Genomic DNA, 26,481 nt, shown 5'->3' with positions numbered 1-26,481 from the left:
AAACTACACAGACGACAAAACGGCAAACGAAACAAGATGTAAAATATAAATGTATGACGAACGATGTTACTCATGGGAACAAACGAAATGTGATAAAAACCAGTAATGACATGTTGATGGTGTAAAAAGTGAACGATTAATCAAAGGAATTCGACGTTTGTATTCACCGCTCGTGAGAGTTGCTTAATTACTGCGAGTTTAAAGCGACATGGATATTCATATTCAGAGCCTGACAAGCTATCCGAAACCCTCATGTTTGTCGGCTACACTGCTTTGGGGATTGACTTTGAAACTATTGTTTGATCGGGGAAGTTTCAAACCTTTGACATAAAATCTGTATTTCAAAATGGATGTGTTATGAGATAATCTTTTGTCACTTTTTCTCTGATTTATGGACATAGTGGTTTAAACCATTTAAAATTTTAACGGAGATTACATCTTATTTCTAGCTACAGTTTCTTTGGAATTTGTTTCTTTTGGGGTGATAATTGCTTTTTACATTATAGCATATTGTGGGCTAAACTTGTTCCACAAGTGGTATAGTATTTTATAATTACCCACCAAACCATTTAATCTACGTATTAGTAAGATTTCAGGTGAAGTTTGGTGTTTTATTTTGTTCTTTACTCTACTTACTTAACTTTGGATTGTTTTCCTCAATCTATATGAGTTAAGTTTATTTTTGTATTTTGTTTACGGATTATAAGGTATTTTAACCTCTAGTAATAAGTTAAGTTTAGTTCAGACTACATATTCAGCAGTGTTTACATGTATTGCAACGAGTGTATATTTAAATGGTATGTTTCAAATATATTTTGGATATTATTTGCAAATACCTACTACGCACAAGTATATTTTTGTATTTTAATTAAATCACCAAAACAAAAATAAATTACTCGGCAAATAACTAGTCACATACGCATAAGATTTATCCTAAAGGACTGTCTTGGTAACACATAAATGTAGTAGAATGATTGAGCTCCGACCGAATCACCCCTATTTCCGTTCAAGAGAGACATAACATCCATTGTTAAACAGACCAAAGCTATTTGCGCACAATGGATGGGTCACTAGTTTGCCCATGATGTACTTAATTGAGTATCTCTTACTTGAACGTCTTTTCTGTTAAGACCCTTTAACCATTTAAACTTTAAGACTTATGTAAAGACAGGACAAGAATATTCACATACTCTACGGTGTGGATTGGAAAAAACCAACTTTCGAGGGGGGGGGAGTGTTTTATTAATCGAAAATTGCCAAATAAAATGTATAATTAGACAAAATACGTTGGTTATAAGTTCACGATTAATGCAATGAGTTTTCTTTTAATACATAAACTACATCACTAATTAACACGATAAGAATAATTGTATTCGTCAAGCTAAGTAAATTTACTGAATTATGTTTCCCCGAAGTAGAACTTTAGTGTGATTATAATAACCTACTTTTGTTTATTATTAAAGTTTAATATTTCTCGTCAAAGGGAAGGAACTTTGAAGAAAAACAAAGCATATTGTGTAAAGAAAACATCTTAGTTTCCTCAGTCTCGCTTGTTCAGCAAGTTCTAATGTTTAAGTTTGGAAAGGAATTCAACATCGTTGCTAGTTATTGAATATCCTACAAATAATGGAAATATTTAAGGGGTCTTGTATTTATTATTAAATATTAATTTTATATTCTTCCTACAGTTTTTTTTTAATCAGATTATTATTACGATTTAATTCTCAGTTTACAGTAAACCACACAGTTCATCAGAAGGGGTTCCGACGTAATACATTAGTAAAGTAGTAATTTAAGAAATTCTTTGTAAACATTTTCTATCAAGAAGGCATTAAGTAATATATTTTTTAAACAAACTTAATTTTATAAGAATACCTTTATTTTTCCCCATATAGATAATAAGCTATTACCATATGTAATATGGATAAAACCTAGTCACAGGACCCTCATTTTGTGTGTTAAATTAGTACATACAGAAACTTAAGTTTTTTTTTATTGGATTGTAAATCAGCATGATCGGATTATAGGAATGGGCTTTTATGTGGTATACAAATTTGCTTTTGGTATTTTTGACCCTAAAACTTTAAACTTTTCCCTAACCCAATTTGTAGGCCAAAAAAAACAAAAAATATTTATATTGAAGCGTGTTTATATGCTTAATTTATTTTTACAGGAAAAAAAAAACTTTACATTTTTTAAATCGTCAAGTTATTCAAATGGAGAATAAATTACTGTTTTGTTTGCTTGTTTAAGGATGAATTTTGATAAAATTTGGCACAAATATTTAAAAAAATACCCTAATATATTAACATTTCCCTAAAAGATACTCTTTTAACCTTCCCTGCAGAAGCAAATCCTAGAACTTGATAAACACAAGCAAGATGTAAAACTTACAGCATGTTAATAGTATTTATTGATCCACAAATTGTTATGCATGTAATTGATTGTACAAATGGCGATTTTGCCGTAAATAAATAAATAAATAAATAAACTTAGGGTTATTTAAATGGGAAATAAATATGGTTTGTTTAAGGAAATATTTTAGTGAAAATGTGATCAGGCAAATGGGAATCTGCATAGTATGCATGTTTGCTGCAAAAGAGTATTTCATACATTTATTAAAGCAGGTTTCTTGTCAAGAGAAATAGGATACATAATTATATAATATAATTAATAAACATTATGCCATTAAGTCATTAGCAATTCAAGTGATTTTTCAAAACATGCTCACAAATTTTACAGAATTATAAAACAATATTTTGATATTGTCTTGACAATGTAAACAAGGTGATCGTCTTAGAGGCACTTCAGCAGCTCTTGTGTTACGCTGCTGTGCGAAATGAACAGTGCGGAGAAGATTAAACTTGAACGGGCTAAGATGCCTTTGCAGTGGGAGGAAGCTGGTTAGCACTTACTTTGTTTTACTTAATTATTAACTAATAATATATACTTAGTAATAAATACATGTTTAATATCCACATTGATGTTTTCGAATACATTAGTACCTACCAGTATATACGAGTATTATATTTTATAAACAAAAAGATGGTTGAATGATGATGATCATGATGATAATCATGAAAGAAGCTCTTGCAAAACTTGGTAGAATAATCCCTATATTAGGTCTGAATTCAGATGGGTCTGTATTGACAGTTGACTACAGTCAAATCTGTCTGTTCATAAAAATACAATTTCATGGAAATAAATCCATTAATCTTGTAATGTTTTTGATGTCGTTTCCTTATATTACCGAAAACTTAATATTGAAATATCAACGCATTGTATTTAATTTAACTTAAAAAATATTAGAACACTACAAGTTTTAAATGAGAACATTAGATTTATATTCGTGAAGCATTTTAGCTATTCATTAGTCAAGGAAAATAAACATAATTAATTATATTTAAGTTTAAGCCTCCTTTACTTATTGCCTTTACTTATTGCCTTTACGTATTGCCTATAATCGGCCTACATATTGATGGCCTAAGTCGATGAAATGTTTAAAATTATGTAGTTACTAATTAATTCTTCCAAAGAATTAATTAGAATTAATTTGGATTTATTTTTGCATACCAACTACAATCAAAATAGAGGTATTTTTTAAACAAATGTCTGTCTTATTTTCCAACTCATGTATCAAAGATAACACTTCCCCTTACTTGTATAAATGGGGTGACTTAGGCTAACAAGTTACTCTCCCTATTTATCAGTCCAAAATCAGCAGGCAATTTCCATTGGAAACGTGCTCGTTTGTTAAGCAAGGATTTAATTTATAGCCATGATTTGCATAACGCCCGCAAGTCCACGCTTCAGTTAACATGTTTTCGTAGCTAAGACTTAGACAACTCTTTGCCATCCAAACTGTAAAACCCAAAGTAAGAGAACAGTATGTAACATAGTATCTAGTACGATTTATCGTATTTTACATTATATAAATATTTGAGCCATATTTAAACATTAAATGTTCAAATTTCAACTTTATGATTTTACCAATGTAAAGGTTTCTGCTGGTACATATTTTTCTATTACACTATTATAAAGTGGTTTGCTTTTCTCAAAATTTTACCCTAAAGTAATGCAATAATGCAAAATATACTAGGCCTAACTAAATTTACCAGGGAGCTCGCTGTGAAGTGGCGGAGCTTTTAATAGCACCCACCCTAAAACACTTATAAATAATATTTCTGCCTATACGATTCATCAGGCAAAATTAAATAAAAAATTACAAATCAGATGAAAATATTACAGTATTTTACGTGTAAAGTGTTGGGAAGCTAATCGGAGACTCCATATATTAGATCATATTCAATAGGGTAATAGTTCCTTGGAAAATGGTTTTCTCTAACGGTTTACTTATTGTTTGCATAAAGTTGCTCATTGAGAATGTGTGGGCTGAAAGTTGTTCTTTTCTTTATGGTAGAAGTTATCTTGTATCGCCTCCTCTTAGATTTTGTTTTAAATATCAAAGAATGGTTTGATAGTTCGAAGACAACATTTAACTATCGTTTGTGAATACAGGATAAGCATACACAAATATATCATACCATGTTTTCTTTGAACAAAATATATTGAAATAGCCTACATAATATTCGATTAAAAATATTATTTATCGAATTCACCTATAACTAATTAATGAAAACATCTGTTGAAAACTACATTTATACTTAAAAAACAAAATATAAATTACATAGCAACTAGTTATCAAAGCTGTTCAGACAATTCATAAAGTTGCGATAAATAAAATTTAAGTGTTAGACTACAAATATAAAATACATATAAAATGATAAATCATGTAAATAGTAAACATAGGAAGTAATAAAAAATACTACTGTACTAATATCAATCAATCAAACAATTTATTGAAACAATAATTTCCAATAACAGTTGAATCATATATTTACAATTATACTATTAACTCACATGACGGTAAATAAAGTCTATATAAAGTCTATAGTCAATTGTACCCCAATCATTTCGTGTCTCGTGAATTAACAGTATAAGTAAATATTTGATTTAAGTGTATTTAGACGTATTTTTATTTTCATTCTGTATATTTCATAATATATTACTGATCAAAAGTTATTTAGGAACCATAAACAATAAAAACGACTAACTGTACACACGATAAACAATGGAGACAAAAACTTCACAGACAACAACACAGGAAACAAAACAAGATGCAAAATATAAAATATAAATTTATGACGAACGATGTTACTCACGGGAACAAACGAAATGTGATAAAAACCAGTAATGACATGTTGATGGTGTAAAAAGTGAACGATTAATCAAAGAAACTCGACATTTGTATTCACCGCTGGTGAGTTTTGCTTAATTACTGCAAGTTTAAAGCGATGGATATTCATATTCAGAGCCCGACAAGCTATCTGGAACTCTCATGTGTGTCGCATGTCGGCTACACCGCTCCGGGGATTGACTTTGAAACTATTGTTTCATCGCAAACATTTAAACCTTTGACATAAAATCTGTATTGCAAAATGGATGTGTTATGAGATAGTCTTTTTCACTTTTTCTCTGATTTATGGACATAGTGGTTTAAACCATTTTAAATTTTAACAGAGATTACATCTTATTTCTTACTACAGTTTCTTTGAAATTTGTTTCTTTTGGGGTGATAATTGCTTTTTACATTATAGCATATTGTGGGCTAAACTTGTTCCGAACAGGTAACGCTTTTTATAGTCGCCCCCCCGAACCTTTGAACCTACCTAATAATAAGTAAGATTTCAGATGAAGTTTGGTATTTTATTTTGGTCTTAACAAGGTTAATTTAAGCCATTTTTTTATTGTTTTCGTCGTCCTCTATTGAGCCGTTTTGGGGTTAGATTTTATTAACCAATTGAAATTGATACATACTTTGGTTCAAACTTGCCATCGATAGCATACAGTATTATGTCATGATCTTTCACCTGTATAGAACATGAGGACCACATTTTCGTGTGGTTTTAAGTACTAAGTATGTTTTCCAGTGAATTAAACTCACAACTTCTCTTTGAATTCAAGATTTATTAGATAAACTATGGTAATTATATGAAGACACGGGAAGTTAACAGCACAATCCTAATAGTGGTTTGCATATTATTTATGGATAGTTTCTGGTATTCTGATCTTCATATAAAATCCAGTAGCTGTTTATATATGTTACTATATCTACGTGGTTGTTCCAGGAGTGGGTACGGATCCTCCTAAGTTCGTCACAAAGTCAGACACACATCACACAGTAGAGGGGGAGACTATCATACTGCCTTGTGCTGTGGACCACCTTGGTGAGTTGACTAAAAGTGAGTACATTTAAATGAGAAAGAAATTTATTCTAGACTGTCTCTAGCCTCTCATTTTTTTTCAACTCCCTAATAGAGGATAGTTACATTTTAAATTATGCTGTTAAATACATTGTCCTTTTTAAATACTGAGTTAAATAAATTTAGAGAAAAGTAGTATTCACAGGTCTATGGTTAAATCGTGACTATGGCGATTAGGTTCAGGGTTAAGTTTTACAACATTAAAATAGTATAATTTTAATGTTAATAGAGAGCATATTAACAGAGCATTCTTTAACAGTATTTATTCAGTGGTGACTTACCAACCTGAAGAAGCTTAACCTTGAACTATTTTTACATCTAAGATGTTTTAACAGAACATTATTAAATATTCTGAAGATCTACGTCTAACATGCTGTTAGTGGCCTCGATGTTTTGGAGTAGCTGCACCTCCTGAGACCATATAATGACCCATATAAATAGGTTCCCCAGTGGTGGTGGCAGTGAACGACGTGGCGGTTCACAGTTCCCTTACACCTGGCCAGCGGATTGTTGCCTCTTAATTTCACGAGAACAGCATGTGCAACCTGTTACAATATGCTTACGCTTTTTGAAACTATAACCAATGCTTTCAGTGGATATTCCTGGAAAACAGTCTTTTATACCGAATGAGCGTTATTTCATGTTATGATGTAGCTATCTGTTGCTCATAGTCCTCCAAAATATTCGTCATAACTTTTCCTTGTTTTATGTTGCCAAGAGACCATTATTAGTAATTTGTTTCCTACCTATGTAAGGGTCGTACGTGCTGCTGTGGAGGAGAGGATCCACTGTGCTGACAGCAGACAAGCTGATGATTGTCCGGGACCCGAGGTTCAGCCTCCACGATGGCTTCAGCCTCAAGATCGCCAACATCACGGCCAAAGACGCGGGAGAGTATCTGTGTCAGATTGCCGACAGTCCAGCCAAGGACCAGGTCCACAGCGTGCAAGTTCTGGGTAAGTGCTTGAGAACATTATTAATGCCTATAAGACCTTGAGTATGACTTAGTACACAGAGAAAACAAATAATCTTAAATATTGCCAAGTATATCCATCTATTTAGTTTGGATGCTAAAGGAATCCATTATGAAAGTGTGTGCCTCTATCGAAATCATAATGCTCATACTAGGCTATGATGGTTATTAAGTCATTAAATGTGCAATTTTAAAGTAATTTTCCTCACACTGGCATGGATATAAAGTGTTAAAAGGCAACAATGAACGCTTTGTATAAATTTTCATTACATATTGTAGCACACTGACTGAATTTGAAGACTGATTTCAAACCTAATATTATAGCCACATCATGGAATATTTTGCTTTATTTTTTTTTTTGTAGCAACTGAAGCTGGTCATCGATAATAACTTTTTAATGTACTACAATGCCAACCTAAAAAAAAAACTTACTATAAACCATAGAATATTATTATATCTCATCAGCTATCACAGTAAGATACACTAAGGGATGAGAGTTTACTTTCAGACAATTGTCCATAGATGGGTTGTAAAAGATAAAAATAAAAATTAATTGTTGTCATACTCTGATTATTTATACGGAATAACAGGAACCAAATCAACCATCTAATTAATTATAAACCCAACAGGGTTTCCACCGTTTGTACAAAATAACAAACATGGTCTAATTAAAGCCGTCTGGTTAAGCTTTAGTTTCATATTGCTTCCAAATTTAATCAATTGGTGGGAAATATGTGAAGGTAAATTATTGTTACATAATTAGTCGATTGAAAATGGAGATTTTAAATCTCTATGTACAATTGTTTGTATGACAAATTCACGTTAAATCCCTATTGTTAATCCTTAATATAACCATATCATGTAAGCGTTACTTTATATCTTACCAGTGGTATTCATTGCGACTTGCATACAGCATACATATTACATATATCTCTTTTTGAAATAACGTAACAGTTACTAAACCGAAACTGGGTATAATCTTCAATTGATTTGGTAAGCTCTGTTTAGTACACTACGTCCCTTACCTGAGAGTGTCTGAGGCCGAAGAGCGCCGTTGTGAATAGTTTGTCAGAGGTACAGTATATCTCCAATGATAACGAGTTTCGGAACAGAGTTTCATTACTGACAAAACGTGCTACCCCAAAACCTCATTACCGTTATAAAACTATATTTTCCATTTTGGAAAAGAAAAAGTGAATAATTAAAAAATATTCTTTGCGTAAACAATTTGGATTTAGGAAATATTGTCCAGTATTATAAGTGTATAACAAGAAACAGGTATTCACATAAGCTAATTATCAGTTATAATCTAAGTAATCAAAAATGTTAGGAAAGTATGCATGTGCAGCATGCTACATAAGAAACTATTTTCGGTATAAAAAATGAAGAACAAGGACTAATATAATAATACCGAGAACTATTTTTGTTTCCTATATGAGCAACAGCTTCACTGCTACCGAAATGTCAAGGTCACTATGTTTCCTAGAAGAAAGTTTGTACCACACCATTGCGAAAGGGTTATCAGATATCAAATAATATTCCAGTTGTATTGTTTTGGGTTGACTTTGATAGTTAATACCTTCTTTGATTAGTATCCTCCTGTTTCTCAGTTCCTCCCAGTATACACACGACCCTCCCCAACGGTCAGCTGGTCTCGAGGAAAGGAGGGACAGTCACCCTCTCTTGTACAGCGTCAGGCAACCCCATGCCGTCCATCATCTGGCACCGCCAGGTATGTTGATCACTTGTCGTCATTACGTCTAGATATGTAAGGTCGTGTTTAGGGTACTTAAAGAATAAATAAAGTAATAGTGTGAGATGAATTAGACGATGTGTAAATCTTATATGCTTACCTAGTATATGTGACCTAAAATACCTAGTATTTGGCTATCATCACTTACAAAAAAAAAAACAACAAAAAAAACAAACAAAAAAAACAGTACCTACAAATATAGTTCAGTATAAACGATGTAGGTAAATTGTTATTATAACCCTAAATCACCCTAAGAGCTTGCTAATGCCTTATTGACACCTGGAACTTAAGACTTGACTCTCACAACCTAGTTTTTACCCTATCAATAGATCATAACGTAAAATGTACGAATGTATAATGAAGTATGTATGAATGAGGTGTTAGCGTGTATAATTTGATCAGAATATAAGGTTCCAAATATATTCTGCTTAATTTTTTCAGAGTACAATGTACTACTGTCAATCGTTAAATAAAAGTAAAATATCCTATTTCAGGGAAGTCCATTACTGCACAACGAGGGGTTTTCTATAACGATAGAGAGGGTGGATCGTCATCACGCGGGACTGTACCAGTGTACAGCCAACAATGGGGTGGGACCACCAGTCACTGTGGACCTGCAACTGGACGTCTTACGTGAGTAACTTGCATCTTACATTGTCTTAAACATATCCAACAGAAAACCACAAAACTCTTTATCATTACCTGAGTGACTTTTGACTCGCAATCAACATGTAGGCCTACGATCAGCTTCTGCTTTGTATCCAACAACTCCTGAACCACAAACATAGATACCTACGTCACTCAATATACACTACCCTTTAATGTATTTCTTAACAACCTAAACCTGTACCTTATACTGACGACGGTCGCATCTCCCTAATGATCCAACAGTTTTAAAACTTTAAAGCTTCTCAAGCCTAAAAGTCATTCATAACATCAATAATTCAAACCAACAAAGAAAAAAAACAGTAACAAGCCGTAATGACTACCAAACCGACGAATAAACAAACCTATTTAATACCCCTATATTCTATACACGTAGATGGTAATATAGTATAAAGTTACGACTTTAAATAAATGGGATGTTTAAATACTGGGTTAACTATACAGCATCAAGGCAATACCTATTATGTCCACCAACAAACTTAACAGGTCTTTTATTGTTTCTTTCATTTGATTAGGTTGGCTTTATCAAAATGTGTTATTAAAAAAAATCAAAAAAGTTTAACAAAAAAACCTAAAACGAAACTAAATTATATAATAATGTTGGACATGAGTTGTCCAAACAAAATATAAATATTTTTTAATAATACAAATATAGCTAAAAAGAGTCAATGAATAATAAAATAGAAAATATAATAAAACTAATATGGTTCTAAGTATTCAGTACCTATTTAAACCTCATATCTAAAACATAAGTAAACTGATATACGATGCATTATTCCATTTATATTAACATGTCATAATGTTTTAGTTAATATTGATGGAGTTTCCATTAGTTAAGCGTGAATGTTTGTCTGGGCAAAGTCATTGATAACTAACGAATTGATCGATGCAGAACTGGCATTTCATCCCAAACATGAACAACAAACGCGTTGTTTAATGTATGTCCGTACTAATTTGCACCATCATCATACAGGCAGATTGGAATTTGATAATACACTTAATCATAAACTACCTTCATATAATATTTCGAATTATTTCATACGCTCAAGCTAAGATAAACCCTATAAAATACCTTGACCTATAACATTTGTCCATGTATAAAGTATACAATCATAATACAGCGATTTCTTAGTATTTCCTTATACGATTGCAAAACTAAATAAACAGATAATCCTAGGTTAACACTCTTTCAAATACTTTAAAGTCATATATTTTGTGTACATTTTAAATTTAAAACAAAACCTATTTAAAGTATGTGTATCTGAAAAGTAATAAACATTATATTTTCAGGAACTACGTTTTGAAAAAGGCTTTGTGAAAATGTACGACAGAACATCTTCTGTTGTGCACAATAATGTTTCAGAAAAAATAATATATGTTTATATTCTAAAGATTTTCTTATACTGTATATCATTCCTATCTTGAACTGTAAAATATTGAGAGTACATTTTAAATTTGGTGTTGTAGGGCAGTTGGTTCAAGCATATTATATTGGAGTGGCACATAGTACTGAAAGATTGGTGGAAAATGAAAATTCCAATGCTTATTCATGGTGTTCTGAAATAGATAAACCAATTAATTTAGAAATAGGTTTAATGGGTAAAAATAAAATGAAAATCAAGTTTAAAATTATTACCGAAAATGCCTCTTTAGCAAGATATCAACAATTTCGTTTTTTGTGTATCAAATTTATTTCTAACAAAATTATTAAGATATCTTTATGAAATTTGGTTTACAGTTTGATCAACCCATAATCTGTTTCATTAAAGAATTGCATTGAAAAATTTGCCATGTAGGCTTACAGCATATTTTTCAAATAAGAATTATAATGAATTCAAGGAATAACACAATTTAAAACCTAAACGATATCGGCAAAGTGACACATAGTTTCTACCATTAACGTCAACAACCCAAAATAAACAATTAAACATAACCTATTCCATAAACTCGCGAAGTCCGTAAGTGGTAGGACTAAATACACCTTTTATGGGTAATATCAACTACAGTACTGAAATGCATTTGGAACTGTAACTTTTCCTTTTTAGGGGTTGTACTAATTTGTTGACAGTGAGAAGGACGATAAAATACTAAATTCTAATCTAAATACAGTAGTTTGAGGGGTGTTTGTTAAAATACCCATTAAAATTAAACACTTAAAAATTCTGGAGATATAGGTTAGTACCCATTAACCTGGGAAGCAAGCTGCTGTAATGGTCGAGCACAGGGCTTCAGAGCCCAAGGTCCTGGATTCAAATCCCACCAATCACCAATTGACTTTCTCCAAGTGACAGTGCTGCGACTTTGTAGGAGTAGCCTTAAGTAATGTGTAAACTTGTTCCGGACTAGAACCTATCGTGAAGGTTGACGTGAAAATGATGTGGAAATAGGATGTAGGATGCCAGGTGGGACATAGAAAAAAAATACCCACATAAAATTTTGTCAAAATTTGACCACATGTAACCTTTAACCTTGTAGCTCTGTATACACACACACACGAACATTACTTTGAAAACCAGGGGACACAAAAAGATAATTCCACTTAAAATACAGATTCGAATATTTTTACGGCACATTTTAAGATCCATAAACCATCCATTCATTCATGAGGGAGAAAGAAAAAGGATAATCAGACCATTAACATAGTTTTTCTAAACAGCGTTTGATCAGAGCAATTTACATCTATAAAGGTATTGAAATCCGAACAGAGAGCGTAGATTTAACTTGGTTTAGATCGTATAATTTCGAATTCTATTTACCATGTGGAACTAATTCTATTTATAACTATGTTTTTCTACACCTCTAGTTTTATTACATTAGTCAGTTTACTTCACAGTATATCTTTCATGTAACCGTTGTTAAAAAACGCAATTCTATAACAAGTGAAATATTTGTATGATGGTGAACTAGTTTAAATTTTGTTGAAAATGGACCAGTCGCTACGAAATAGGGGCAGTTGGATTTTATGTTTGGGACGAAAATTGGAAAACAGCGCAACCATGTTACCGTTGTATTGTTATATTTACTGCAATGTGGTTTTGTTCGTTGCTGGAGTTTTGTTACGATTAAACTCTGCTTTTGATGATGCTTTTGAACACTGTTTTACTGGTAAATCGACACGTACTAAATTCATAGATTTGTGCAAAAAGAGTTGTGATTAAATAGTCATATTGATTGTTTTCATTTAGCTTTCGAGTTAGCAATTGAAAAAGGATAGACTTATATAATCACTGTAGTATATTGTAGGGAGGTTAATTAGTAATTATTGTATTTACTTGGCTATCAATACATAGTCGGTTTATTTTTGATTGGAAACCTAGTCCAGCTGTCCCTAGTCATTGATCTATTAAGGTTGATCGGTTCTGGCCAAAAAATAAACCGACCTCAAAGGTCGTTAATAACAAAGATACTTAAGATCACTCTATCGTCCTAGTCTACGCTTTTCCTTCCCTAAGATTCCGGTTGAGATACACAGTAATGGGTTCTTGCCTTAATGTAAAGATTTATAAATATGACTAGTAATTAGTACAATAAGTAAAAAAAAATATTTTTGAGTTCATATAATTAGTATTCTAACAAGGCACCAGAATATTGTTTTTGAAACAAAGTTTTCCAAAGGGAAGGAATTATTGTTTTAAATTGCAAAAAATAATCGTATATTATAGTTCTGAATTGTAATTGTTGCTCCTTCCACTCTTAAAATACATTTTCCAAGTAATTAATTTTGCAATGTTCACTTATTAATTTGATTACCTGAAAATATTCATTGTACCTTTGTGTGCCATCAAAGTTACAATTACACACATTATTTACAACTTAAATTTAGTTAGATGTTAGCTTCCTACTGTTTATTGAGGTAATCGTAAAAATAAATGTTGAACTACTATGATTCAAATTTTTAAATGCTTGTTATATTTAAAAACTATTGTTTTATCAACAGATGCACCAGAAATAGAAGTGGAGCGTTGTCGTGTACAGACAGCAGAAGGGAGAAATGAGGTTTTGGTCTGTACCGTCTTCGGCAACCCAACGCCTAACGTGAGTATTGTAACCGTATTAGACAAGCTATATTTGGAGTTAACATTCAGAACGGTTCTCATGAGGGATAATCTACTACCTGGGCTTTTAATTTATTATGATAAATGTATAACAATTCTAAAATATGGATTTTTAATCAGTAAATGTTTTAATGAATACCAGAAAATCGAAGCATTTAAATAATAACCTACCCCATCCATTTACAACTTTATATTTTTACATTGGGAATAATCCTAAATAATAACCATTAAACCTTACTAAAATACTAAAACTGAATTGACACGACACAAGATGTTTCTATTATTGCTTGTCAAATAATTGTTGATTACATAATTCAACAACGTTTGAGTGACATGAGGAAACCTCTGTTATCCTAGATCCTTACAAACGATTTATTGGTTTTTGTGTTGCTATAATGTCAGTGTAGTCCTGTCACATACGCAAGAAAGTGATGACTTCTGTGATAGCGTAGGTAAATTCTTTTGAACTGCAATATCTGGCTTTTCAGACCATGACGTCCTCATTGAAATGAAAGCGACGTTAACCCACATAACTATTGCGTATCAGTCTTGTAATGTTTTAATACAGTTACATAAACGATTAAGTAAAATTAAGTATTTAATATTTTTGTGTGGCATGATTGATTCAGGCTGGTTGTGTAGAAATATACTATGACATAAAAAGTACTCTATTGTATGAAAATCAATATAGTGAAAGATAGTTTAACAAATAAGCAGCAAGTAAAGATTAAGGTTTTGAATAACTTGTTGCACAAAAGTGGCAGAGAAAGATATCATTACCATCTTGTTAGTAGCAGTTAAAGTGGGTTATAATTTATATTTCATACTTCAATCTGCATTTTGAATAGGAAATGATTGGTTTATAGATTAAATATACGTAATTATACCATCATTTGATCACGAAAATACCCTTTTTATTTATGATAACTATAGAATTAAATAGTTCATTGATACTAAACGTGCATAAAGATATTTTATAATTATTACAACTGTAGAAATATTGTCATCAGATGGTGTGGATACGAGACGGTAGTATAGTGACTTCCTCCAACAGATATTCTCTTGATAAGAATGGAAACCGTCACTCTCTCAGCATCATCAACATACAGTCCTCAGACTTTGGGAACTTTACCTGCGCCGCCGAGAACTCCTTAGGAAAAACCAAGGAAAACATACACATAACAGGTATGATAGTAGCAAAATAGAATTGTAAGGGGGCAAGAATGATAGTTTATTCTAATCTACAAAGATTAAATAGTTTTATAAATAATTTTAAATTTTGGCAAATGAATAGAGTCCTCTTTTAAAATTTAGGTAACAAATAATGCTTAACTAAGAAAAAATCCTAATGAAAATTTTAAGAGTCCATTTTACCTGTGGTATCCAATATTCTGTGTGTCCACCGAATTTCTGTGTTTAAATTCGTGTATTTCTTCACTTATATATCTATTACACCTCCAAGTAATACAAATAAGTAATCTTGAAATTCCTGAAAGTTCCTCGCAAAAATAGAATATTTCATAACAAGAGTAGAAAGTGAGTCATTACACATTTGAGACCATATGTTTGAAGGGCAAGATTTATCAAACAATTTATAAATGGTTGATATGGACCCACTTTCAATCGTGTTTTTAACGTTACTTTTTGCTAAAATAGAAAGACCTGAAAAACAACAATTTGTACGTCAAATAACACTTGTAATAATATATTTACACTTATACTATTGACTCACAAGACGGTAAATACATATACAAGTTGGTAAGTTGTGATCGATTTTGATTGGACACTCCAATCATCATCAGACCCAATAGGCGACCTTCTCATAGTAAACATTCTTTTGCCGTATTAAACAATGTAATGTAGAATTTTCAAAAGCGATAAACATGTAACGAAAGCACGTTATTTCACAGTAGTTAGCAAAAAATATTTTTAATACTCTAAACAATACCAAAATGTTTCAGTTATATTTCCTATTGAGTTATTCATCATCAATTGAAATATAATTCACTTGCATGCATTAAAAAGTCAATTTTGACAACTAATTCATCATTGATGAACCTATTATTGTAATATATGTTCAATTACAGTCTCCACGAGATTGAAAACCAATCTGCGTTAAACACTATATCATCGTTTACAGCGTCATTGTGCAATAGTTCAACGATGGAAGCATATTACTGTTACTGATGTCATAATAATATGAGCTCATATGCTCTGTGCACGAGACAGTTTGTGCATATGATGTTCCATATTGAACATTATTTAGTCAGTAGCATTACACGATGCAGCAGATATGAGTTTTCTCGTGTTATTTTCTTCTTACTTCTCGCAGCTTTTGTTCGATCTTAATATCAGCCCTCTACTATTTTATAACTAGACTTTATGTTATATATGTTTGCCTGTAAAACCATTGTTTCTGTTAACTAAAAATGGCAGGGTGGTAAACTCTGGATATTTTTATCAAATAGATCAACACTAATACAGCATCAAGTCTCACTTGCGTTGAAGCGTTAGTGGTTGCACTTACTGAATGGTCTTCATTACAATTACAATAAAAAAACACCTCCTTTCAAAGTGAGATAAAGGTTAAACAAAATGACATAATTTGATACCGTAACCTATCATTGGATCGACATATTGGTTTACATTACCAAAAACTACACAAAAATAGTTCTAACATCTTCTAAGAAAGGATTAGTTTTTTATACTACTATGAGTGAACAGCCAAATTAAAAATAGGATTTAAAAATATAAATATACGGACACTCTAGGACACTAGAGGTACTAAAACTTTGCTATTTACATCAAAAACTTAAAAAAAAAACTGTTGAAAATTTACTGACACGTATTGCGATACGAGTCCTCAAAACTCTCCCTGAATATATTAAAAAGTCATTTCAATAATTAATGTATGTCTTGATCATAAGGAAGATGTGTGTGTTATGATGGCTATTCAGTTGACGAGTTAATGCCCGTAGATAAATTATACTACATAATTAAATGTAGGAATTGATGGTGTAAAAACACACTTATTAATATATGAATGATTTTCGTGCTGTACTTTATTCTGTTTTGTCCAATGCTGTTTTATCTAAACACACTTTGATTATGTATTTTACATTACATTTTAGTTTACATACATTTTAGTTATAGTCCACTGCGACTATAATAATTTTTATCTTTATTTGTTGCAGGCAAGCCAGGTCGAGCTAAGGTAGTGAGCTCACCATACAGCTACTCTGTCAACAGCTACAACCTGACTGCAGTGGTCGAGTCTGTATCGTCCATTATGGAAGTGAGATTCATATACCGGAGGATATTGGTAAGCTCATATCTACGTCTTTGAATTATCCAATCAATAAATGACTCGGAGTAAAATAATTTGATCTACCTATGTAAAAAAAAATTTTCAACAGTATTCGATAAATTCAATGTACTGAGAATATTATAATGACATTGCAAAATGTGTATTTCTTCCATACATATGGTAGTAATACATAATCTATCTCCTATCACATTTTCTTTTGTTTATCTTTTTATCACTGTTAGGTACTCAGTTACTCAGTGAACACTCTACAATACCAATATTTGTTAAAAGTGTTTTATATCACAGCCAGTGTTTTATACTACCACGTAGTTTCCAAGTTACCAAAATAAAATTACGTTAATTACGTTCATAAATTATGCATTGTAAAAAGTTTAAATCCCCCAGTACGATTTAGTTCTCTCACAAAATAAAGGTGAAAATATAATTTCACTAAAAAGAAAAATATCTAAAAAAATTATATACACACAAACTAGTAATATACATCTATACAGGTTAATCGGAAAAAAGGTGGGGACAAAATTAACTACGTAGTGATTCCTTGGGTAAAAATAAAGAGAAAATCAGGAATAGGTTTTTTTTTCAAAATCTCTTCGTTACCAGATATCCGCCATTTTGTATTTTTACATTATCATTTTCATCTTTATATTGTTTCCACTGATCTTTATAAACCTTAAGATCTGGTATGTATGTTAAGATAGAAGAGATCTATGTTAGGGAAAAATGTTCATTTGTCTATTAGATTTTTATATGTCATTTAAAATGTCCTATCAAACGACACCAAGTAAAAAAAAGATCCAATAAGAAATAACTGAAATATCAGTATTTTTAGTTGTAAAACGGGGTAGAATAAGACCATTTATAAGACTAAGCTAGTGAGGTTTTCCTCATTGTACAACTCAAAAAACTATATTTCAGTTATTTTTCATTCCATCTTTGGGAACTTGATGTAATTTCATAGGAAGATTTTAATGTCAATTACAAGTTTAATTGACATTTCTTCATAAAATCTGCTATTTCTTGGTAATTTAAGTTTAAGAAATTAAAATTATCACCATTTTGCAATTTTTTTTTATCAACGTAACTTTTTTGTAGCATGCATCTCTCATACATACTAAGTTTCATAAACATCTGTGGAAACAAGCCATGGATAAAAATTTTTATGTAAAAAATACGAAACGAAAATATTTGGTTAACGAAGCGATTTTGGTAAGTAATTTTTTTTCTTTTTATTTTGGCCCAAGGAATCACTACGTAGAATATGTCCCTACCTTTTTTAAACACCCTATACATTTGGCGAAAATGATATACTATAGTGATTTTAAATGTATTAGTGATTTGAATGTCAAGAAAATATTATTGAGTTTACATGCTAGTGCTTGGCTTTAGAGGTGGCCATAAGCTTATACACACGAGCACAAAGGTAAATACTTCTGTTTAATGCTGTTAAAAAAGTTCGATGACATGAAAAAACTATCAAAATGATAACCATCACAATATATCACTGATTTGTAACTATAGGGTACACATAGGGTGTTGTTACTGATAATCACACAATATTTATTACACTCTCTTTAATTAGCTAGTAGTGATCCATCATTAGTATAATGTCACTGACCTGTTGTAATCCTTCACTGAATTTACATAACTGAGCTTAAGTAAAGCACAAATACGCTGTTGTCACCGAATAGTTATCAGTAATATGACGTCATGTATTTGGTAATCCATCCCTAGACTGAAGTCCCTAACTAGTTGTCATACATAATTAATATGACGTTACTGATCTTCCTGTAATCCATCACTAGTCTGACCTGTCACTGACATTTTGTGATTCACTACTAGACTGTCGTCACTAATGCTTAGTAAACGATGAATATGCTGTTTTCGCCAAGTTATAAGTATTACGACCTCTATGATCTTCTGATAATTCAATGAAGACACTGAATAATATTGATCAGCAGCTGGGTACGTGGCGGGAAGTGAGTTGCCCCCCCCAGGCCAAGTCAGGGCAACCTAATTAATTTGTGTTCATTGTTAATGTTAATTTTCTGTAGTGGTATATTACTACTATGACGTCACTAATGTGAAATGTATTACCCAGATCAACGACTCACACCAGCAGCTGGGTACGTGGCAGGAGGTTAGTTTCTCCCCCCAGGCCAGGTCAGGGCCCCCTCAGCACTTTGTCTGGTACCACCTGCAGAGTCTTCAGCCTGCCTCGGTGTTCCAAGTACACATACAGGCACGCAACAGATATGGCTGGGGAGACCTCAGCGACGTATACCAGTTCTACACGCGCGGAGTTGACGATGACTTCTTCGGTTAGTAGATTTTTTCGATTTCACCATTTCTCTTCACATATTACTAAATAGTAACACATGAATTTCAGATTATTTTTCAGACAAAGGTATGTGAGATTTTTCAGCCTTTGTGCTTGTCATTTAATTTTATCCCTGTTATATGCCTATTTGTCTTAGCTTTGATTGAAAAAGTCAAATTTAATTTTTTTCACATTGTATACTCTATGAATCGAGAAGATCATTATTTACCTGGCTGCAAAATAATATTCAAGGAGCTACTATTATCCTAATACATTTTTATAAATTCATGATTAAATTGGAACAACGATTTTTAGTTGTGAAGTAAAGCATATTATTGTTTAGAAGTATTCTACGGATATGAAGTGTATCGGCTATATTCTAATGAATCAAAATTACTATTAGTAATTTATAACAATCACTGTATGAGTACATATACTGCATATTAAATTTAGACAAATCAAATTCTACTACTTTGACTTGGACTGTGCTACCGTAACTCTGTATTTTAACATGACATTTACAATGTAACGAGGGAAAAACTCGCACAGTAGTTTTCATTTAATTGATATTTGAATCGTCAATAATTTATCTTTACACTAAACGAGGTGTTAACCCGTCCTATGTACGGGAATTGAGTAGTCAGTTAAAACTATGTACAATTCAGAACAGCTAGTTTACACGTATAAAGACAACTTTTATTGCAGTTTTAATGCGAAAAATCATCTCGTAAACAAATGTTGCGTGACAGTGAAATTAAGTTTTTGTTTATTTTCAGAGCGAAACCTCGAGCTGTTATCGTCGTCGTCGACATCGTTTCAAGCTTTCCAAAGGATATTGCTCATGACGTGTTTACTTCTCCGATCCGCTTTATAGGTAAGAAATGAGTTTACAGCAGGTTTTTATTTCCTTGATAACTCTATGAAAAGGACACGCCTCCTTGTCTATTTTAGCTTCCATAATATGGGATGGTAATTTCTTTGTTGTCTTTGGCATACATTTTGAGACATACGAGTATATACAAGTATACAAGTATTATCACTGTGTAGTTTTCAGATTTTTAAATATTCATAGTTAAGCGAAACAAAAAAGCTGAACAACATCTGGCCTTTTAACTCCCATTTCTTCAGGTAAATAATATAATTTACGATATTACGGCAACAAACCAACATAATGTCAATAAAGCAAATCAAATTGCAATCGAATTGCCAATGATAAGTATACACAGTTGGACAAATTTGTGCAGCTATGGGTAAGTCAGGAAATATTTGTAGAAAATACTAAAAAAGGCCAGCTTCTGAAAATGATGAAACATTTAGGCCTACTGTTATTAACAGCGTGAGTATTTCCTTTAGTTACTTAAGCTTTTAGTTAATTATTTTAAACTGGCCGAAAAATATGACTGTTATTAGTTTCAAAATAACTCCTGTAATAGCGGTACTTGACAAGTGCTCGTTTTCATGCAACGGGTTCACTCCCCCTGTTATTATCAGTTGTAGTTACAAATAACTGTTGATTTTCTTGTGGTTTTTATCCATGGTTGTTTAAATAATACTATATAAGACCAAAAGTTACCTAAAGTAGATGATTTTAGCCGATGTGTAGATTAGTTTATATTTATAAAACTCCTTAAGAACTAAATAAAGACGAAAATAAAAAGCAAAACAAAATAATAAGCAAACCTATATATTTATTTTAATATATTGCATATTCAAATAAGTAAATTACAACGCATAAAAAGACTAAAGTTAAAACTAGCCCGTAATCATGGTTTGGAATAATGACTTAGCATTTTTAGTTAAAAGACATATGTATTTAAAGTATGGTAACAACTTTATTTTGTTTCAGCACGCTCATTCTTGTTTTCCTCCAGAAACTCCCACCATTTTTACGTAGTTATAACTTTTTCTATACATTATTATTCGTTGTTAGTTTTACGCAATGTATTAAAACATATATTTGTCAGGATATTTAGTAAGGCAATGTGTAAAATAACATATCATTAATTTTAAATATTTCTTTTGTAATTAAACTACCTATTACTTTTATTGTAATTTAAGTAATTTATTCAAGATGTAAAGTTGTGTATAAAGTGTTTTCAAGAATTCAAATTTGAAAAATGTATTTTTATATGTGTGAAACTGTAGATATTACCCTCTTTTTAGTTTAATTTTATAACGTTGAAAGATTTTAATAAAGCCAGTTATTTGTAAGAGGTTTTATAAAGATATTTTCATAATGTGTTCTTATGTGATATAACTTTGTGATGAATAAAAGATCTTTGAGAGAAACATTTCGCTGGATGAATTATTTATTTGATTTTCCTCTCGCAGATATTATTTTTCGTTTCTTTTACGTCGTTCTTACAGCATTACTTATGTACATTATCCAAATCTGTTACTATGTATCCTGAAGGTAATCTGTTAACTTTATTTTTAAGATATCAAATGTAAATGTAATTTATAAGAATATAATGTATAACATTTAATAAAGACATTACATTCACCTTTATTTGATACTTCATTGGAAATTTAAATTAAACAAATCGTAGTACAGTTTTCAAAGAAAATTTTTTTATTTAAAGCTTGTACATGTTTAATCGTTGGTAATTATTTCAAGAAATTCTATATTTAATTAGTTACAATTAATTATGAGACTCTATACCATTATAATTGAACTTTCTACATAAAGTTTTCGATAAATGGAAATTATTTTCTCGAGTAATATTGTTTTCGCATTAGATATACTCTATGGCCTAGGCTAGTGCCATCTCCGAGGCAACATTAGAGGCAAATGACATAAAAATGTCAGATTTTTTAACTGGCAAAAGAAAAGTTTATATGAATCAACAATAAAGTAAAAAAACGTATTAAATAACACAGGGTTCTTCAAGATTAATACCTACATGTATTTTACTCAATACAGTATTGAATGGTAACATCAGGGGCTGTAAAAATAAAAAAATAACTCTTCACGTTTTAGATATAACATAAAACCACATTTTTTAAAATAAAGGTACACGAGGTTAAATTAATTGTGGCGTTAATAGGAAAGAAACTTACAACCCAGCTGTTTATGCAAATTACACCAATTTGTTAAGGAAGCTGTAACTACTTTCAGGCAATTCGTAATATCTTTTGTCTCGAGATGAAAAGGATTTTCCTTTTACACTGATTTTGGTAGCGTATGCAGATTTTATGGGGTCGTATGTATTTTTAATTTATTCCTCAGCATTGTCTTTAATCTAAATTCACTTAAACTACAACTTTGTTCTGTGTGGAAAAAGTGGTTGAATCAGATGCTCTCATCTAACAGGCTTTCACATTACGATAAACAATATTATGATTTGTAAAGCTCACGGTTTTAAATTAAACCAAAACCATTAAAATTTCTTAAAACTTAAATATTAAGAATAGCAAATGCACTTTTTCTAGTATTATTGAAACTGCATTAACGATGGATGCTATAAAAACAGTTAATATAACCTTAACACTTAACATTCATTAGAAAATTGCCTCCCTAAAATAGCAGCAAAAGCTGAAAACAATAACATTAAGAATTACTCGTTTAGCGTATTCCTGATATAAAGTGAAAACGCGTCTAAGACCAGGCTTAGAGGGGAAAACCAGCATTATTTGTTAATCCTACGGCTTACTGTAGGCTAAGGTCTTAATTTAACTTGCATAATTGTATTATGTTCTGTTTCGACCGAACTCTCACATTTATAATTGAAATATACAATAATAATAAACAATAGAAAACGCAAGGTAACTTTGGATGACGCAAGGTATGTTAAATTGATTTCAAAGGTTTTGAGTGAATTTCAGAACAACAGAAATATGTCAGTAATAAATAAATACAATGATGTTGCTACCAAGCAATTATTTATAGCACTATAATTTCTGTTTTGGCGATATTTTATCCCATAGTCGATACAATGTAGCATGGAAGGACGTTACCGCATTTAATTTAACATTCATTCACAATGGGTTCATCAATTAAAAATACACTTTTGAACAGTTATCAGTAGTTCTTAATTAAATGATATTTCTACTTTCAATTTAGATTTTTTAAATATATACCTCTCTCAGTTCACATATTTTAATATTATTATGTGTCATGTTTTGTAATATTTTCGTTGAAAAAATCTGATTTGATATGATTAACTTATTTAAAAAAAAAAAGGTTAATTTAGTAGATATTAGGATACATTACAAATTTATCGTTTTAGATTCTAAGACGATTGAACCAAATAGCTTAATTGAATTAACATTGTTACCATTATTATAAAGTTTTATTGTTATTACGCCACAACCAGGATAAGTTGGTGTAAGATTGTCACTAGCTGCCCTCTCACCCCTCACCTACTTTGTCGGGTTTCCCTGTTTCCGGTTGCGTAATTTTCTACCCTACTTCCGTCGTTTGTCCCATTAAAGTGTTCCGGTTTGGGAATACACACATTAAACTTACCTTTTCATACACAGTCTGCCTTTGTAGGTTGTTGGTTATTTAGATATGATTTGAACGTAGATATATGTATAACAATGACTCCTGGTTTGTAATTACCAAATGATACATAGAACTTTAACAACAATAAGTACGTAAACATTAACACCTTTTCTAATTTATTTTCTTTACAGAGTTTTGTCAAAAATAGTTTAGGAACTATTCTCCATCGGTTGATTTTTCATGTTAACAACTTAAACTTATATTTTAAAGATCGTTTCTCGAAACAAACAAATCATCTAACAATGGCAGTAATATTACATTTCATTTTCTTATATTTATTTTGATAAAACGTTTTGGTAGAGCTCGACAAAGCCTAAAGATATATTTCATTATGAGATTGTTATGGTCTAGTATGAAAGGTTTCGTTAAATTTACTTAATCTTTTCTCTAGTCAATAAGTATAGAACCTTTCTTAAGATAAGTAAATTTACTGATTAAGCTTTACTTAGATGGATCGTCAATAATAACCAGGACAATTCTTTTAAATATCTTTACGCCAGCCAATGAGGAATGTCCTATCTTGTTAAGTCATATGTACGATTATGATGGTAAGGGTTTTTTTTGCGTGTATACAAAAATTTTAAAAAGTGTGTTATGTTACAATGACAAGATATTTTTCACAAGTGTTTTGCTTATTGTTGCTGACGTCTTCTAAAGTAGTCGGTAACCATCGTAGGAACTTTAATATTTTTTTCTATCATATTTAATTATTCATGCTTTAGATTGTTTTTTTTTTTTTTGATGGTAGAATAGTTTTTGAACTAACTGGATTCTGATACTTGTAAGAACTGTAAATATTCATTCAATAATCCTTAAGACAAATAAAATCTTAGCTCAGTGGACTTTAGGACAACTCTTATGGTAGTAAATCGAGCGCTAACAAGTCTCAGACTGACCTGATGTGTTAATTATCTATAGAACTCCAATAGTAAAAATATAAAAATATGATAAACTTAATATCCCTTAAAACCTACACGTTCTGTGAAATGGAGTACGTCTTTCAAAAAATTTGTAAAATGTCTAATTCGTATTGATATTTTTTTTTAATTTTTGTTGTTGTTTAGAAAAAGTAAAATAATAAGTCTAAGTATGAAGAGGTAAAAACATAGTTTGGCTGAAATAATTCCTATATAGTAAGTGGACTGCAATACCTTATTCAAACACACGTCGCTACTCTATTACACAACAGATTACAAGGAAGCACTGCATGTGTTGGGGGCCAGATTTGATACTGATGAGGATTACATTACAATTACCACTGAGATCACCTCAGGGGCTTCTACCCCTCCCCAGTGAAAAGGGGTGGCTTGTAATGGTAATATGTATATTCAGACATTACCCTAATAACTACATTTTTACTATTACTTTTTTTACTATTGCTATTATTATTTTTTAGATATAATTTCAAATCTGTGGTTACTGTTAAATAAGTAAAGAATAATTTTGAAAAGCAATTATCAAGTTATATTTAATAAAAGGAAAAAAAAACAAATAATTGCATCATTAAGGGACTGACTATGGACTTTAGGATCGAAGCTTATGTATGGAGTTTTCAAACAGGGATGAATATAATATTAAATAATTGTGTTTTCATATAGTTATATAGTTATAACTATATGACTATAACTATATAACTATATAGTTACACCTATAACTATAACTTATAACTATATTGTTCATATAGTTATAACTGCTTTGTTATTTGTATACAGTTTTGGTGTATTAATAATAACAGGTTAGTATACATACCTAACATGGAACTTTACCGTGCAGTACATATATAGTATTCTATGGATTATATTTTACAATATCAAATACGTTATATTAATATGTAAATGATTACATGAAACAGGTTACATAATATTAAATAGTACAGGTAATACTTTGATTATATTTAAATTTGCTGATTTCATTACAGTACATGGTTAAGGAGAGCGTTTCATTAACATTGATATTATAAGAAGGTAAAACATGCATTTTAAAACACTGCAAAGGGAAGTTTCGTTGATTGAAAATAAAACTCCCAAGATAACAGAATAAAACATCAATTTAATATATTAAATACTTTAGTCTTAAGTAGAAAACCGATATTCAATCAAACGAAGTTAGCAGTACTTTTAGTGAAAAGTAATTGTTGAGGAAATTGATTTCTAAAAATTAGTTTGACACACCAAGAAAATCCTTCGGATGTATAATGTGTCATCTGATTATCACCTTTATATACATTCCTATCCTATAATTTTATTCCTAATTAATTTTAATTATTAGGTAGTTTGTAACAAGCCCACAACATTAATCACACCAAGGTTGAGAAGAATGTGTTACCTTAGTGAATATAACTATTGCCCTCTTCCTTTTTAAACCATGTAATTTGCACATATTTCTTTAAATGCCATAGATCTAAATACCTTATTAGATCACCATTTGCATATTTATATATAGACGAAAGGTATGTGTATATTTCAACTGTATACGTGCTGTGGACTGGACTAGAGTATTTACAGAGTACCATATTGAGCTCAACATTCACCTCACCTTTCAAGAAGGGATGTTTGGTTG

The 26,481-nt window shown here is 31.1% G+C and overlaps 1 protein-coding gene across 2 annotated transcripts in view; it reads left to right on the top strand.

Annotated features, from left to right (window-relative positions):
- Positions 1 to 21,483, top strand: part of LOC129001619 (limbic system-associated membrane protein-like) — a 30,167-nt gene extending 8,684 nt beyond the window's left edge. The window contains exons 2-11 of one of the 2 annotated variants that reach the window (XM_054428983.1): positions 6,189 to 6,287; positions 7,079 to 7,279; positions 8,907 to 9,028; positions 9,544 to 9,682; positions 13,653 to 13,750; positions 14,781 to 14,955; positions 16,965 to 17,092; positions 19,197 to 19,416; positions 20,192 to 20,289; positions 21,262 to 21,483. In XM_054428983.1, the coding sequence (XP_054284958.1) occupies positions 6,189 to 6,287; positions 7,079 to 7,279; positions 8,907 to 9,028; positions 9,544 to 9,682; positions 13,653 to 13,750; positions 14,781 to 14,955; positions 16,965 to 17,092; positions 19,197 to 19,416; positions 20,192 to 20,289 (1,280 nt within the window). In that variant the 3' untranslated portion in view covers positions 21,262 to 21,483. Of the gene's footprint in view, positions 1 to 6,188; positions 6,303 to 7,078; positions 7,280 to 8,906; positions 9,029 to 9,543; positions 9,683 to 13,652; positions 13,751 to 14,780; positions 14,956 to 16,964; positions 17,093 to 19,196; positions 19,417 to 20,191; positions 20,290 to 21,261 lie in introns of both variants that reach the window. The other variant, XM_054428982.1, reaches the window with a different exon arrangement.
- The last annotated feature ends 4,998 nt before the right edge of the window (positions 21,484 to 26,481 follow it).

This window comes from Macrosteles quadrilineatus, unplaced genomic scaffold (genome assembly GCF_028750875.1).
Source record: "Macrosteles quadrilineatus isolate MER2022 unplaced genomic scaffold, UCM_ALF_1.0 Scaffold_8__2_contigs__length_117827958, whole genome shotgun sequence".
In the NCBI taxonomy this organism is placed as follows: Eukaryota; Metazoa; Arthropoda; class Insecta; order Hemiptera; family Cicadellidae; genus Macrosteles; species Macrosteles quadrilineatus.
This window is presented reverse-complemented; position numbering and strand designations above follow the sequence as displayed.